General features: G+C 36.0%; 3 protein-coding genes across 6 annotated transcripts in view; 1 reads left to right on the top strand and 2 right to left on the bottom strand.

The window, feature by feature from the left end:
- Window positions 1-1,644: 1,644 nt before the first annotated feature.
- Window positions 1,645-2,270, bottom strand: LOC118739894. Its single transcript, XM_036471390.1, has 2 exons — window positions 2,108-2,270; window positions 1,645-2,005 (listed from the first exon to the last, which is right to left on the bottom strand). Exons 1-2 carry the CDS (start codon window positions 2,199-2,201, stop codon window positions 1,791-1,793), a joined length of 309 nt encoding a protein of 102 aa, XP_036327283.1. The 5' UTR covers window positions 2,202-2,270; the 3' UTR covers window positions 1,645-1,790.
- A 726-nt stretch (window positions 2,271-2,996) lies between these two features.
- Window positions 2,997-5,144, bottom strand: LOC118738950 (syntaxin-12-like). 2 transcript variants are annotated; one of them, XM_036470003.1, is made up of 3 exons: window positions 4,868-4,932; window positions 3,497-4,209; window positions 2,997-3,408 (listed from the first exon to the last, which is right to left on the bottom strand). In XM_036470003.1, exons 2-3 carry the CDS (start codon window positions 4,137-4,139, stop codon window positions 3,230-3,232), a joined length of 822 nt encoding a protein of 273 aa, XP_036325896.1. In that variant the 5' UTR covers window positions 4,140-4,209; window positions 4,868-4,932; the 3' UTR covers window positions 2,997-3,229. The 2 variants fall into 2 exon arrangements, with proteins under 2 accessions (XP_036325896.1, XP_036325895.1); XM_036470002.1 differs by lacking the exon at window positions 4,868-4,932 and adding an exon at window positions 4,970-5,144 and having other exon boundaries at window positions 2,998-3,408.
- Window positions 5,145-7,303: 2,159 nt separating this feature from the next.
- Window positions 7,304-17,142, top strand: part of LOC118738951 (unconventional myosin IC-like) — a 58,260-nt gene continuing 48,421 nt past the window's right edge. For 2 of the 3 annotated variants that reach the window (XM_036470006.1, XM_036470007.1), the window contains exon 1: window positions 7,304-8,408. The gene's annotated coding sequence lies outside the window, so the exon portion shown is untranslated. The remainder of the gene's footprint in view (window positions 8,409-17,142) is intronic. The other variant, XM_036470008.1, reaches the window with a different exon arrangement.

Here is a 17,142-nt window from a genome sequence, read left to right on the forward strand (position 1 = left end):
TGTTGTTATGAGGGGTGTGAGGGATGTGTGTTGCCTTGCCGCCATTGGCTGCGTGTGCTGCAGTGGAGTATGCCACCCTGTGGTGGTAGTGGGTGGCGTCGCAATTGGGGTTTGCGACCGGGCAGCGCAACACGGGCCCTCGAAGTTCCTCGTCCAATCTCGCGTGGTGCGAAGACGTGAACATGCCTTAAAGTGGCACCAGCCAAGGCAGGTGTTGCACTTGACTGATGTCACGTTACGGAATATCCTGGTCTGACACACCGTGCAGATTGTAGGAGGAACCAGGAGTTGTTGGCGGCGACGTGTTTAGATTTAAGAGTTTAAAGATCCCATAAGTCTAAATCAGAACATTTTTGGCCCAGTTATTCAAGTTTTTCGTAAACCAATCTTTGAAAAAAGTAAAAAAACAGCATCAAAAATCTCATTCTTACGATTCCGTTGAAAAGATTTTTAAATATTTTTATGCAGATTTTTTAAGCTTAATCTAATTTGTGATCTGAGGGGACTTTTTTCAAAAAGTTCTTTAAGAAACTATTTTTATTCATAAAAAACTTCATTTTTGGAGGTATTTTCAAATCGGTCCAGCTCGCTTAAATCTTAATATTTTTCCGAAATATTTTGGTGGACGTCTTAAAATATAATAAATTTTGTAATCCCGGTGTAAAAACCGCAACTTTTTTTGGTGATGCAGTCTAATGTACATCCCTTGCGCCAGAATAGGTGGAATCCGCTCACAACTCATGGGTCGGCTCCCCTCCTCACGTGTGACACCCTGGATTGCTGTGTTTGTATGCCTTTCAATTTCAGCTGCACACTTAGAAACTGTAACCGATTAGAGTTCCGAAAGCTTTCTCAAAGCATTCAGAGATGTAACAGTCATCGTGGCATCAGTAAACTCATTTAGCAAAGATTTAAAGATTTTTGGGCGATGATGCACGGATTGTTGATGTAGTCACTACAATGACATCCGAGAAACTTCTCCGTTAGTATGGTGTTGTGCTATTATTACTCGGACGACATAAGATGGCAGTCTGTAAGTGCGTTCTGATACGTTTTAAAATGTATCCATTAAGATTGGCGGAGGAGGGAGTTTGAGCATGTAGTGGTTAAAAAGCACCTGGGACAGATGGTCGCCTTGCGTCATCTATGTTTAATTCTACGTGGATGAGAGTTATCGTTTCACAATTCAACTAACGTCCATAAAGATAGCTGGTTATCAACCGATTTGTCCTATCTAGAAGCGGCGAGTCTCAGATGGCTTGGCAAAGCGTCGCATGTTTAACACTGACAAATCCCTTCGACAGGCCAACCGCGACTAGAACCGTCCTATCACTAGGTCGACGCTAGGTCTCTATGATGATGTAGTTCAATACAGTAGCGGTGATGTGCATTCTCTGGAATCCATGGTTATTCATGCCCCAAGTTTTTCGGTTGTACGATTCCGTAATGAATTAAAGACATATGTATGTAGGTTCATGCTATCAAATCGTAAACATACTTATTAGCCTTAAATCTATCTCACATTTCTACTTTGAATAGGAGTTCGAACGGAATTGATCTTTTAAAGTGACTTCATAGGTTTTGGCGCCACAACCAACCATACTCTCTAATTAGCGACCAGTAAATCTAAAAATACAAAATATTAATAGTTTCAAGATACATATATGTATATTAAAACATTTCTTTATAGTTGAATTTTGCATTTCAGGTGACGATATGTAAGTATGTATAGATATATCCACAAAACACCTCAAGAATTATATTCTCTATAAACATTAAGCTTTAAATTGCTACGCTGACGTGGATGGCGCTTCCTCAGCAGCAGCTTGCGCCTTTGCTTGATGATGTTTCGTCACCGCTTCCTGTGCCTTGCTGAGTTTTATTTGGCCTTCAAAGGCACGCGAACGCAACTCATTTTCTACAGATTTGTTGACAGTCTTTGAGATGGCGTTTTTAATCTTTTGTTGTTCATTGAATTTCGTTTTCTTTGCCTGAATGGGAGCATCTGCAAACAAAAACGACAAGAAATTAAATACACACAAAGAATACCGCATGCGACGTAGTGGATATTGCAAACATTCTTTGCACCATATCAACCCTTACTCACTAGATCTTCTTGTAAATGCTTTGGCATTTTTCTGTTTTTGCTTTTGTTGCACACTGGCTGGCAATTTCGCCTTTTTAAATTTTCCTTGGACCATTCTGATGTTTACAAAATAGTTCACCTTTTTGTTTATTTATTTTTGATTGCCAAAAGCACGTGCGGATATGTCAAAATCAGCTGTTTAACCAAAATTGACAGCACTGATCAGTGCTACCAAACTTCAGTTGTTTTATATATATTACATTAAAGTATACTTCTGGGCGCTACTAGCGGAATTTAAAAAATATACTGGAAAAGAAGCCGTGCGTACACGCGACTTGTCCATTTTTTATGCACTTCCTTCCGGATGCACTTACATTCCTGATGCAATCTTCAGTGTCCTGTTATCGTCGACCTAGACTGAAGTAATTCCATCTCTGTAGCGCCGGATGCTTCCCTTGTGTATCTTAAACGCGCCTCACTTGACTGCCCCTAAATAATTTCCCAACCAGATCGATCCCTGGGAGTTTCCTCTCTGTTTCCTTTCCTCCTATTATGAATGAAAATTATCCGAGGATATTTTATATTAAATTGCGTAGTTGAGCTGACAAAAAAGTTTCAAACAGCTCTTTCGAAGTTCGAATTTCCTTCTCCCAAACTTTCGGGGAAAATGCTACTCTTGGTAGTTAATTAATGGACCATTTCTTTCTCGGGAGAAACAATTTCCCGAGGAACAAACTCCGTGGGGGTATTCAGAATTGGGCTGAACATGTTTTCAAACTATCCAATCTTATAAACCGAAATACCCTCAACACTTATAACGTCAGCAGTAAATGTTTTTAGCGATAAAGTATGTATTTTATTTATTGGTTAAACATGTATGTATGTACGTATATAATTTATTTGTTGCATTTGATTTTCGTGTTCATTTTTTAATTATTAATACGGGCCTTATTATTTTATTAACTCACTACTACTACTACACATTTATAACAATAAAAAAAGATTAATGTCCAAACACTTCTTGTAGAAGCACATAATCGTACATGTTTGTATGCGTGTTATCATTACAATGACAACGTTTTTAAAACATACCATTTTGTTTTAAACACATCAACACATACACATACATATACATATAACAAATTAACTAGTTATCTTGGCTACAATAACGCCTGTCACAATTAATCCTATTATCACAGCAATCGCCAAAAGTATTAGAATTCTACGACGATAACTTCGACGATACTGCGCGGCTTTAGCCAGCTCATCACGTCCCAATTCCACATCAGTTGCAGCGGTTTCAACGCTACTTTCTATGTTTTCTGTAAAAAAAATTTATTATTTAATATTCAAAAAGTAAATTGAAAGGTAGTTTAAATACGTGTTTTTTTTATTGCATTAAATACATACCCACTTGTTCCCCCTGCGTTTGTACGATATCATATACGCGTCGCATAATCGCGTTCACGTCCAGCACATCAGCTTCAATCTGACGCAGCTGACGTTCCCTATCAACCATCATATCCTGTTCGAATTGTAAGCCTGCCGTCATTTGAGCCTGTTGTTGCAAAAATTCCGCACGCTCTGCCTGTTCATCCTGTTGTTGCCCCTGCTGTTCAATACTTTGCCGCAATGCCGCAGTGATCCGTTTCTGTACGGATGAATATTTCTCCACTACATTGCGGAAATCATTGGTCAACTTTTCAAGCTGTAGCTTTTGTTGTTTGTCACCTCGTCGAACCACAGACGTTAGACGTTGTAAATCCCGACTGAGCGTCTCAATGCGCGTATTCGCCTCACCGTGTATGTTATGTACCTTGTTGCGTGTCGCCTGTTGCTCCCGGCGTGTGCCAATAACTTTAAGTATTTTCTCCAATTGTCTGGAGCTAGAATTTACTGCGCTAATGTTTTGACCAATATCCTCACTTAACGACATGAACTCAGTGGGACTGAAACCCGAAAAGTTGACATCCGGCAATATAGCGTTTGTACTGCTCGAGGTAGCACCATAATCACGATGACCACCGGGTGGATTGTTTAAGTTGCGTGACATCACTGCGTTTGTGAAGCACTATGTGCACAATGACTGCGTTGTTAGAATGCAATGTGAGGGATGCGTGCAGCTAAAAAATCAATGCAAGTAATATTTGTACATATAAAACATTAAAAGAGAGGAATGGAAGCACACATAGTATAAACATAAATATTATTCACAGAAGTATGTAAGTATGCAAATGCACGGAAATGCCATCATTGCACTGCGATTTAGAGCAACAGACATGATGCATACAGCGACAGCGCGAATTAACGCCCGCAACTAAACAAATGATTCATTCAATACTTAACGCAACTGATATCAAATTCTAAGCTTGCCGCAAGGAGTGCTAATAACACACCCTATTTGAAGCATATGTGCAGCTTCAAAGAATAATACAAGATACATATTTTATGGTCGCTGAACTCAAGTTAATGAAGTAGAGTTCATTATCAAGATAACTAAACGGTTGTATGGCTTCTGGTAAGCTGGGGTTCATATACATACATACATATGTATGAACATATGTAAAAAGTTATCACGTCTTTAAACAAATATTTTCATATCAGCAGCAGTACTACCGAAATTTCAAGTCTTTTTAATTCAGACTTAATAAACAGACCATGAAATTCATTGAACTGTATTCAAATACCTCCAATAAAAGTCACAAAATATGCTATACTCATATGTGATGTATCACATGCCTAAAGCATTAAGTTTATTCCACCCAACTCCCCTTGGCTTACTTTCACAATTGAGGAAGTAGCAACCACTTCTCACACTTGATTCGTCACTGCATAAATATGAAAAACAAAGCGTTATTCTTCTTAATTTGCCATTATACTTACAACTTGCGCAATTATCGATTTAAGCACAATATTGATAAGTTTACAGATGAAAACAAGTTACTTTTTTAGAAATTTCGATGCCTTGCAGATGATTGTACGATAGCTATGAAAATAAATCCACTTGCACAGAATTAAATGACATATGCAGAAATGATGTTGCCAGACCATGATTCAATAATACATTGGAGTTTGAACTTGGCATCACTTATTATTACCCAGTCGGAAAAATTTAGATTTGTATAGAGATCGGTATGGCAAGATTGTGGACGTTGGAGCTAATTTTCAATCGTTGACGTCAAGCTTAACTAAAGGGTAGCGAAGGAAACCTGCTATTTCGATGCAGTCAGGCCAAAAGGAGAGAAGTGTTAGTTGAATTGGGAAATGTTCAATTATTTGTACAATGGTTTTGTAATGGTGGACGGAGGAGGAGGGGGTGTGACACCAAGCCCTTTAGAAAGAGCGCAGTCGAAACATTGATTCGGGTCACGCGTTTGAACACAATAACCCAAAATCCTTGTACAAATAAACCATCCGTACCCGTTGGATGGTTTGCTAAATAAGCTCCGGCGCTGGGGGGAGCAGGATGTTCTGGTTGTAACAAGTGTTTGTTCGGGTGCTCGCGCCTATAGCAGCCTACCAGATACTATTAGCTCAGATTTATGTTGTGTTCTCTTACTGGGAGCATCTGCGCCTCGCTATGCACATACATATATCTATGTATTTATATTAGGGCTGTGCGATTAATTGATTATTCAAAATTTTAGTTAATCATAAAGTAAATAACTCAATTATTCTATTAATTGGAAATTATGATTACTCAAAAGTTCAATTACTCGAGTAACCAAGATTTTGATTAACCAAAAACAAAAATATATGAGTAGTTTGCTTTATGATTAATCAACATTATGAGTAAAATGAGCAATCAACATTTCAAAGTACTGTTTACATATAAAGCAGTTGAAGTTCCTTGATACTTTGAAAACAACGTTTCTGTTTTCAAAAAATAATTTTTTCATGTACAGAATGTAAGAAAGAAAATAAGCATTTTCCAAAGCAAACTCATTTAACGAGCAAATATAATTTTTTGAGTAATCATATATCAAGTAACTCGATTAATTATAGTTTTGAGTAATCAAAATCTTGATTAATCGAGTAAAAAAACCAGTATACTTTGCTTTTATGACCTCTTCCTATTTGTAAATTAAATAGGCTCTGCTTTTAATAGTTGAAATCTGATTAACAAGCATTTCTAAAGGAGTTTTTGAAATAAACTTGCACTAAGTTTACTTCTACAAGCGTAAAATAAATATTTATAGCAAAAAGCTTATTTAAAGTTTTTAAATGCAAATATTTATAAGTGTTTGAAGCGTATATTTATAAATCACTTTACCTTGAAAATGAAATGCAAATGTAGAAATCGAGAAACAAATTTGGTGAAGCCCATTCTCTAAAGAAAAGTTTAGCTCTCTTCCATAAAAATTCTCTTCGAGAATGGGCTGGATTTGAATTTAACGAAGGCTATTACATACGTAAAAGGCTGTTGGTTTTTGATTTCTACGTAAAAATGGTATAGCAGTGTATCCACTGCCAAGTATGCATAACAGAGCCTTTACAATTAACCAGACATGGTGCCAACGGCCTTTAGGGCCGGTTTCTCAAAATCTGGTTAACACTAACTGCAGGTTAAACATCGTTATCGACGAAATCGACTCCATAGCATATTCAACCTGTAGTTAGTGCTAACCAGACCTTTAGTAACTGGCTCTTAGGGCCGGTTGTTCAATGTCTGGTTATCACTACTTGCCGGTTAAGCATCATTATCTTTAACCGGCAAGTAGTGTTAACCAGACATTGAACAACCGGCCCTTAACACCATAGCACAGCACAAGAGCAAGAACTCTTCGTGGATTTGCGTGAAGGCAGAAGTTACCACCTTTTGTCGCACTTCAAAAAAACGGCCAGCTGTCTTTTGCTTTTTTGCTCCGCATATTACTTAGCCACCCTCTCTAAAATGTCTCAAAGGTAAGTAAATGATCGAACATATTCTCCAAGATATAAGAGCACATTCATAATTTTATGCTTAAGGGTTGTTAACGGGCAACGTCTCAGCTCACCCCAGAGTCAATTGAAGAGCAACAAGTCGCTCATTCGCACTGCCTTACCGACTCAATCACCACAAAAGCTATCGAATAACTGCCGAAAAACAAAACACCAACACAGAAATCCGCCAAAGTTAACGTCCAATAGTCAACAATAAATAACAACAAATGCCTTGTTGTACGAACTTGTAGATAACAATAAATAAAAACCACCGAAAGCTGACGGGGAAGAAGATACGCGCGCGCACTCCACGCCACACACCACTGCAAAGCACATGTGTTTCTGCAAGGCAAGGCAAGAAGTTGGCAGCGAGGCGCACCAACAAGCCAAACGGCCACCAGCCAACCAAGCAGTCAGTTACAATTCATCTTTCACAGCAAACAAACGTTGGTTCGTTCCCCAAAGCGGTGCCGGTGGAGCTACAGAAAAGTAGTTTAAGTAAAAAAGTATTCAAAAGTGCAAACTGGTGGCAAAAAAAAAGTAACGCTTTGTTTCAAGAAGACGCAAGTGATCGCACTAAAGAGTTAAGTCGACAAACAGGAATTAAAAGGAGAGTTTCGTGTGATCGACGAACGAGAAAGTGATACGGGGCTACTACGGAACAAACGTACATACATTGCTACCTATACATACATATGTACAGGTGTGTTTCTGACACCACTGTGCCTGTGTGTAATTTCAATTACGAATTAAATTGAATTGTATGCGAAGGTTCTGGCGCGAAATCGGGACAAAAGCGCGTTGCAGGCCTAGTTTTGTTAAGAAAAAATATATACATATATGAATATTTATTATTGTGCGTGTTTTGTTGTTGTTATTTCTTACGAAACTTTAATTGGCAACGACAGCGCTCGCGACTCAGCAATTCAACAAAAAATCAGTTTTAATTAAAAGTTGTTGTTTGCATTTTCGGAATTTTTCGTTTGAAGCAGTGCTAAAGAAATCAACAGCTAAGCGATAAAAAAAATATACAAAAATTGTTGTTGGCTCATTAATGCGAACAAGCAGCAGAAATATCTACACTGAAAAAGTAAGAATCGAACAAATCGACGGTTAAGATTGTTTTTTTTTTTTTTTTGATTCAAAAATATCGACCGCTCCCTGCACCCGCATACCGAAGCGTGCGACCTCAGTTGCAAGTCCGTCGTCACAGTCAGCACTTGTGCCCAGTCAGCAATAACAATACGAATAAACGAAAAATACAAAAGTAATAACAACAACAAAAACTATTACTACTTCCACGGCCAACTTCCACAGTCAAGCGGCAAAGGCAACAGGGGTGCCGTCGATCCAACCAAAGGCCCCTAAGCAGAGTCATTCGAATTGGAGTTGAAATTAGGTAAACAGAAATTTGCATACAAACAAACTAGCTGCCCACATGGTGCACACAAATACATGCATACATTCATACATATTCCACGTTATATACAAACATACATATTATATAGCGGCTTAAAGCCCAGCGCGCGATAAGCCAAAGCCTAAGCCAAAGAAAGTATGTAGGGGCGTATGTGGGTGGTGATTATTTTCTAAGCCCGACTCAAGCGTAATTCATAACTTAATAACTGTGTAGACCGTTACTTTCTTTCGATGTCAATTTAGAATGGGTCTTGTTACAGCTTTCGCCAATTTTTACGAGTATGGCATGCAAAGCAGTAGAAACAAAAACTAAACAAAAAACTAAACAGTCGCTGTGGTTGGTGTTGTAAGCGCTGCTGTTTCCGGTGTTAAAACATATTAAATATTTGTATTTGGGCAGACAACTATTTAATGAAGCAGTTAAAAAGCAACGTAAAAAAATATGTATAAAAAATTGCTACCAGGGTTAAGAACATACATATCGTCACCTGAAATGCAAAAAAAAAACGTAACAAACATTATTGTTGAAATGCAAAAAGTCATAACTAATAAAAAATTCAAAATTCACTTTTTGATTTATATGATAGATTTCATTGAATTACAACTCCCCACATCATTTTATAAAAAAAAAATAAAATAAAATATTAGTCACGACTTTCTCCATTTCATTTACGATGTTACGTCTTTTTGCATTTCAGGTGACGATATGTACTTTTTTATTCATTTTTTATTAGAGAGCAGGACTCGAATCGTAACATCCGTTCACGGATCGAAAATCATAAGTACGTTCACGTATGTATGTCATTCCGAAAAATGTGTTTTTACGTGACGAGTAATACGATATCGTAAGTGACGATTCGAGCCCAGTTTTTAATAAAAACCAATAATTGATTTTACAAAATCAATTTAAGTGAAAATTGTTTTTTTTTTTTTTATTATTTGAATTTAATATGAAAACTGACAGAGGGAAATATCATTTTTCACTTGAATTGCATTTCCTTTTTTTGCATTCATTGAAAGAAAATTTAAGATTTACATAAATATTCTTGAACCTGAAAATTCCCAAAATATTCCAAAAAACACATACCGTCTGAAAAAATTCCCAAGAAAATCCTGAAAAAATATCGAGAAAACTCTGGATAGTCTGCTGCATAAAAAAAGAAAAAATCACCGAACTTTTTTTCAAAACATTTTTAAAATATTTTATAGTCTAAATCCAGAAAAAACCGAAAATATCCCTAAATCTTCCAAAAAATTTCAGGAAATCATGAGAAATCTTGAACAAAATTTCAACCCTGTTAGAAAAAGTTTAAGCGAATTTTGTGCTTTATTTCTTGAAGTAAAAATTGTTCTGAGTCCTGAAAGAATATCAAAAAATCTCGAAACCCGCAAGAAATTCGAAATAGATTAAAACAAATCCCAAAGTAGTCGTAAAAAATATCCGAAAGTCTGTTAAAAAGTTTTCTGCATTTATTCCTAAGAAATTAAGAGAAAAAATTACCTAATTTGCTTTCTCAAAATATTTTGCAGTCAAAATTTCAAAATCCTGCGCAAAGTTTTCTTAAAGTGAGAGGGCAACCGCATCGAAATGTTTAAAAACAACGCGGTTTTTTGAAAATTTTAAACTTGTTACTAAAATCGAATGGGCTGAAAAACTCCACACTAAAAAAGTTCAAACTTTTTCTTTAAGTTTGAAATTTTGAGGAAAATTTGTTGAACTAAATTTGAAAACCGGATTTGCATATTTTTTGTTATAGAATATATTATATTTTTATAAAAAATTAATGAATAATAATTAAAGCACAGGAAATCTGCCGATATATATGCACAAAGGATCAGAGGGGGCTCCTATTTAAGTGGCAGGCACTGCATCACCAAACATATCACATACAAACAAATAAAATTATTAGAAAAAAATATGTATGTTCACCCATAATATTAGGTGACTCATTGGCATTCTAGTATGTAAGCGCTCGCAACTGCATAAAAATCCCATCTCTATAAAATCTGCGTGTTGTTACGAATGTGTGCATTTCCCTGGCGATAACCATATTTGCTGCTGTATTTAAAAAAAAAAAAAACTTGTGAGAAGAAACTATTTGCATAAATAAAAATAAGTAAAAACATACGTGCATATGTATGCATGCATGTATGTATGTATGTGGCTTAGTAAATTGACCGTGTTGAAAATGGGCACAAATAAGCAGAAATAAAGCTTGAGAGTCATTTAAGTTTATTAGTTGGTTCATTAGTTAATTTTTAACAAACACATTGTGTGTTATTGCACATTGGAAACATTGTTTTTTTTATGTAATTTTTGTTTGTAAACGTTAAAAGGGGCGTGGTAAAGATACTCGTTAATACACAAAATAATATCAGACTGACCCACTTTTGGACTAAAATGGAAAAATAGCCATTTTATAGTATGTATAGGAAACTGAATTTATGCACGGTAATGACTATTTGATTGTTGATTACCTTTCTGCATACACGTGTGTGTAAAATATTATTTTAATTAATTTTTATATTTTTTTTTGTATTATTTTGTCTCGTTTTATTTTATTTTATATTATTTCCCGTATTGTTTATATTTTAATTTATTATCAGTTATTTCATTTTTACTTATTTTATTTTAATTCATTTTATAGTTTTTTTTTATATTTATTTTACTTTATTATTTTAATTAAATGTTTCTCCATTTTAACAAAGAAGTTACACTAGATGTTCTGATTAGAGGTGTTGATGTCATGAGGACCTTGCAGGCAGGGTGGGTGAGTTCAGCCGAGGGCAGTAGCTGTTGAGTCTATGGCATCATCCTGACCTGAGCTGTGCTAACTAGGGTGCAACGGGTCTCTTAGCAGTTCAGCAAATAATAGTTTTCTGTTGCTGGTGGGGGGACAAAAAAAAAATTTTTAATACGCAACTAAATATCAGACTCACTTTAGCTAGAAGAAAAAAAAAAATGCTTAGCCGTCGAAAATCGTCAGCAAATCATATTAGCACACTTATTAATTACGCTAATTGAGTTAAGTATACGAATTAACTCGTTGGCAGTTAATGCGTTCAAGTTTTATCACTTCCTATTTTTAGAGCAGCGAAGACATCGCTCATAATAAAGTTAACACATATACACAATATCGCACATAAATACCACTTTGTCTGCATATGCCAGTAAATAACGCTCCTTAGCTTCCTTCTCGAACACAAAAACCGGCAGACAAGGCAATAAAAAATATAGTGAAATACTCGTACTCTTGCAATAAAAAAAAAACAAAACGATGGCTCTAGAAAAAGTAACTAGTTCTGCCAGTTAAATACATAAAGCACATTTGTTGTTGTTATTATGTGGTTTATTTGTTGTTGTCGCTGCGAATGTCGTGTATGCTTTCCTTAGCTTTATTTTCTTTTACCACCACCACCATTGTTGTCGTCGTCATCATCATCATCACCATTGCCATCATCATCAGTGCCAGCGCTTGAACTTCGCTATGGTACCAGTATTTGGCAATGCAAGCGTTTCGAAGCTAACGCTCGCTCGCTTACACGCTAACGAGACAACCTGAAAGACAGACACGCAGCGCAGGCGACGGTAGGGAGAAGAAGACCGGCACGGCGCAAACACTTGAAAGCAGCCGGCTCGACCAGGTAGACAATATGGTTTATTGGTTGGTGTTCCAAGCAACATTGGATGACTCTAACCACCAACACAACCTAACTATTTACTACAAAAATGTTACAAAGCATCCCTACAAGACAGCTGAGTATCATATGAGTACTCATATTATCATTATCCCTAATCACAAAAGTGCTTATCAAAGTCCTCATTTTCGTTCAGGCCATGGGCAAAAATTGAGTACTTTCCCCTCAATGTTGTCATCAGAAAGTCCTCAGTACTAATAGACAAACTACTCATTTATGCCGTACTACAAAAACAAAAGTGTAAATGTGTGAGAATTTTTGCCTAAAGTGCTCAGCAATGTCTTGTAGGGATGCTTTTTTTGTGCGTTTGATTCTCCTGAGACACCTCTGTTGACCATTGAATTTTGGTTGGTGAGTCAGCGGTGGCAACGTGTGTGCGAATGCTTTCGTCAATAATCTTGGCATACTACATACACACATAGTACTCGTCCATATGACAGTGTAACAGCCTGTTAGTTTTATTGTTAAAACTCTAGAGTGGTTGAAATATTGGAAACAAGTTTTATAATTTGCATGAAAATTGGCACAAAAACTTAATTAACACTTTTGAAATTAATCGAAAAGACATTTAGTTAATACAACTTCCATTCATTTAAACCGTTACATCTTTGGCTGATCATTTCATTTGATTATTTTTGATTTCTTTTTGAGCTGCCAAACGAATGGCTGGCTGGCTTTGGATGATGGGAAAAAATATCTGTGTTCGTATGGAATAGTAGCTTATGTCGGGAAGCTGGCTTTAGTATAATGCGGCATTCCCTTTATTCTTTAAATGGCAAGGAATTTTTTGATGAGACTTAATAAGATTATTGACTTTCTAGTAGCGGGACTATATCTGCACGTTCGTTTGCCAAAAGTTCTTCAAAAGCTCGGCGCCAGTGAGTCATTCGCAATCGTATGCTGCGAATGCCGCATTATACTAAAGCCAGCCTTTCGACATAAGCTACTATTCCATACGAACACAGATATATATATGTATTTAGAAAGGCGCACTGAGGTGAAGCTGGCGAATTGACATACATTATTTTCGTTGGCAGTAAATCTATTTACGATTACTACAATTTTATTCTTGTGTGGGTGTTAAGTGAACAATTATTCTAATATACTCAGACGTCAATTTAAATATCTGGCTCGCTGATGGTACTCTCGAAACTGTTCAGAAAAGGAAAATACTTTTAACAAGCAGATAACTTAATCTGCAATATTCACTGGAATAAAAATATTTTCTCTAAATTGAACTTCAATCCAAGCTTAATTATAAAAACGTATCCATACAAGCGACATAAAAAGTTTCCAAATCAGCTCTTCTATATCTGAGTAAGCATTGTAAAAAGAGAGAGCCCTCTTAGTCGGTATTGACCGAATTGATCAAGGTAAGGTTAGATCTGAACCTTAATTTACTTCAACACTTGAGTTTAAATTCCATATCAAACTTTCCACAGAATATACATAGCTCCGTACTTCTGAGATGTTCAGCGATTTATTGAACTATAAGTTGTATTGGCTTAGCAGCTTCGTCCAATTTTTCTTTTCGGTAGTTATCTGTTCATTGGGCCCACTGCGGTCAATAAGCGCCAATAGGCATTATCTGGCTGCCTGGCTATCTGACTTATTTTGGCTCTATTTCCCGCTCGTTGCCACGCCTTTCGCCCCACTGCGTGAACGCCTTGGAGGCCTTATCATCCTCACTGTACCGGCTTTTGTCCGCCTACTTATCGTTGTTCACCTGTTGCGCAGCTTTCATCTTGTCACGTTTCGCACTTTCTTGGCCTTTTTGCAATCTCTCTTTGTGGAACTCGCTTGCAGCTCTTTTTCTCTTACCAAGCTGACCGCCGATGCATATGCTTTCCATGTCCGAGTATTCACTCCTGGCGTCTTCCATTGGGATTGTAGCGAACAACTAACCCTGTCGCTATCAATCTATTTCTCCTCCGTTATGTTGTTATTTAGTTTTTGCTGTTGTTGGTTGTGTTTATCTTGATTGCACGAACACCTGTCTACCCGACGAGGCCGCATCAGTGGCGGAGAAAACAAATTTTAAACCGCGGTGGCGCCCCTTGCCACGGTAATGCCACGGTTAGGTTCTTATGCGGTCGTATCGATATGTAATGGCAATAACAAGTTACAAGTAAAAATCAAAAGCGATATCTAAAGGGTATCGATAGCCATAACTATTATCAATTTTGATAACCAAATCGATACCAATAGTGATAATATCATTCGAATTGAAGATAGCGCCGGACATAAGCATAGAAGCTGCTCCAGTGTTTCGTGGCTCCTGACTCAATGCGAAGTGATTTCCATCTTGAAGGCGTTCGTCGCCAGTGTGCTGTGACCTGTCTGTAAACCAGTTATCATTCGGCAATCTTTCCATGCCGATGTCATTCTGTAGCTTTTCTGAAGTATTTTTATGTCCATTGCATATATCGCTTTCTAAGTAAACAGCGCTTTTGGCAGGCGCATCTACTATTTCGCTCCTACGTTGTCTTTATGTCTTCAAACCCAATAGAAATGCAGCCGCCAAGCTGTAGCTAGAGTCACACCTGCTCCTCTGTTTCTTTTAACATTTTTGAAGGCAGTTTGCCATGAAAAAAATTCAAAAATTTCAAATTTTTTTGATTCCTTTTTATAAAAATTCTCAATTGTCAAAATTTATTTGCATGTGAAACCATTTTCATACAAAAGAAGCGATTGAAAATCAACTTTTGGTGCGTTCGTCCATGATACAAAAAATTTCAATACTCAACTTTTGACGGCTAATAAAATTTTTGAAGTTTCATAAATTGTGAGTATTATCTTTTATCTTGCCACTTTTATAATATTAAAACAATAAATCGGTGAATTTTCCTTCCCATACTTATACCAATGTAATAATATTTCAAATCAAAACCCATGATCAGTGCTTGGTATTTTTTTTACTTACGTAGCTCGCACTAATTTTATTAAAAATATAAAGCAGAGACCCAGAATAATAATTATTTCATGGTGGAGCTTTAAAAAAGTCATCAAAATTTTCGTAAGAATTAAAAAAGTCTTTTGATAATAATTATGTGTGAGAAATTTTTTAAGTCATCGATAACTATTATTTTAAGACTTATATAATAGAAGTATTTTCAAAATAATTACCAGCGAGATAAATATTTTTAAGTCTTCAAAGACTTTTATTTTGAGACTTATATTATAAGTCTTGTCATAATAATTATAATTGAGATCAATTGTTTAAGTCTTCAAAGACATTTATTTTGAGACTTATTTATTATTTTAGTCTATTGATGATAATTATGAGCCCCAACTGGGCCCAAACTACCCCCCAACTAGGCCCGAACTGAAATGCTCCTGAACAAGTCCCGTCTTTTAAGACTTAAAAAAATGTTTCGCGCTCATAATTATTATGAAAAGACTTATATAATTAAGTCTTAAAATAAAAGTCTTTGAAGACTTAAACATATTTTTCTCTCTGATATTTATAATGTAAGTCCTTGAAAAATAATTATAGATTACTCCAAAACTATTTATCTTACTATAATGATTATTGATTGACTTTTATTCTTTTCTCTTATAATAGTTATGTCTCTGATATAAATAATTAAAGAAGACTTCATGGTAATTGTTCTTTTTATTTTATAATAAAAACCACGCGCGATGCTGTTATTTTTTCATTTTAGTATTTTGAATATAATATTGCGAGTTAAAAATCTAATTCTAAAGAATGTTCTTCCCAAATAAAACGTTTTTATATTTTGGTTTTTTTGGTTTGAATTTAAAGATTCTAATGTATGCAAAAAATCTGAAGTCGACTGGAACAGACCGCTAAACAATTAACATATCGATGGCTGAGTGGAAGATCGACCTATCTCGGCAGCCCTATCCCAGAAAATTTTTCAACTACGCTCTATCTCAGAAAACTTTTCAACAACGCCCTATCTCAGAATTTGGTTGAAGAACGCCCTATTCCAGCTGCCGATTCAAAAACGCCCTATCTCAGCTTATTTTCAATGTATTTTCGTTTGAGATAGGGCATTTTTGAACCGAATTCTGAGATAGGGTGTTCTTCAAAATAATTCTGAAATAGAGCGTTTTTGAATCAAATTCTGAAGTAGGGCGTTCTTGAAAAGTTTTCTGAGATAGGGCGTTTTCGAACTTGCTGCCGAGGTAGGTCGATCTTCCACTCAGCCATCGATATCGTCGTTTAAAGTACAAAGTATGAAACCTATTTAGTGGTCAACCCCATTTTCAAGTCCATCACATTCCACATCTTTGAATGTACTAATGAAATCTTCTGCTTTAAAATAAAAAAACTTCTTCTAGTGATCAGGTAGCATGAATTTTATGAAATGTCATAATTTTATTAAAAGTCAAATGCATTGTGGAAGAATACAAGTGAGATATCTTAGGGTTGACAGATAGTTGACAGGGTGTTCAATATGGCGATGACAGTGTGAACAATATGGCAGCCAATATGGCATACAACACCGAATGGCCCGAAGTAGCCAAACTACGACCCGAATGAAACGCTTCGTGAAAATCCAGGGTTGCGAAGTGGTATTTTGTTGGAAAATATAAAAGCCAGGATTTTGTGCAGCGCCGAATTTTAACAAAAGAGGGTTTTGTGTTCTCAAGATGAACAGAAAAGGGTTGCTGTGCTGTTTCGTTTTAAGCTTATTTTAATCTTAAGGTATCTAATTAAATATTAAAAGGAGACAAAAATTAAAGCAAAAATTTAAAATATATGTACATATCTGAAAATTATAAATAAAATATATATTTTCACGAGAGACAAATTAAATAAAATGGGTTAACTTTAGGGGAAATATACTTATCAGATTGGGACAGATAGCGCTTTTACGTTATAAATAAAAATAATTCCTACTTAAATTTTATATAATTTTGGTAACGTATTTCTAAGCTGACCCTGAGATCTGTGAAATAATACATATTTATGTGCATATATTGTGTTGATTATGCTCTAAATCGCTAAATAATTCTTGCAGCAATCAGCACCATTGGAAAGTGAA

The sequence above is a fragment of the Rhagoletis pomonella genome, unplaced genomic scaffold (genome assembly GCF_013731165.1).
Source record: "Rhagoletis pomonella isolate Grant_MI unplaced genomic scaffold, Rhpom_1.0 Rhpom_scaffold_00005, whole genome shotgun sequence".
Taxonomy (NCBI): Eukaryota; Metazoa; Arthropoda; class Insecta; order Diptera; family Tephritidae; genus Rhagoletis; species Rhagoletis pomonella.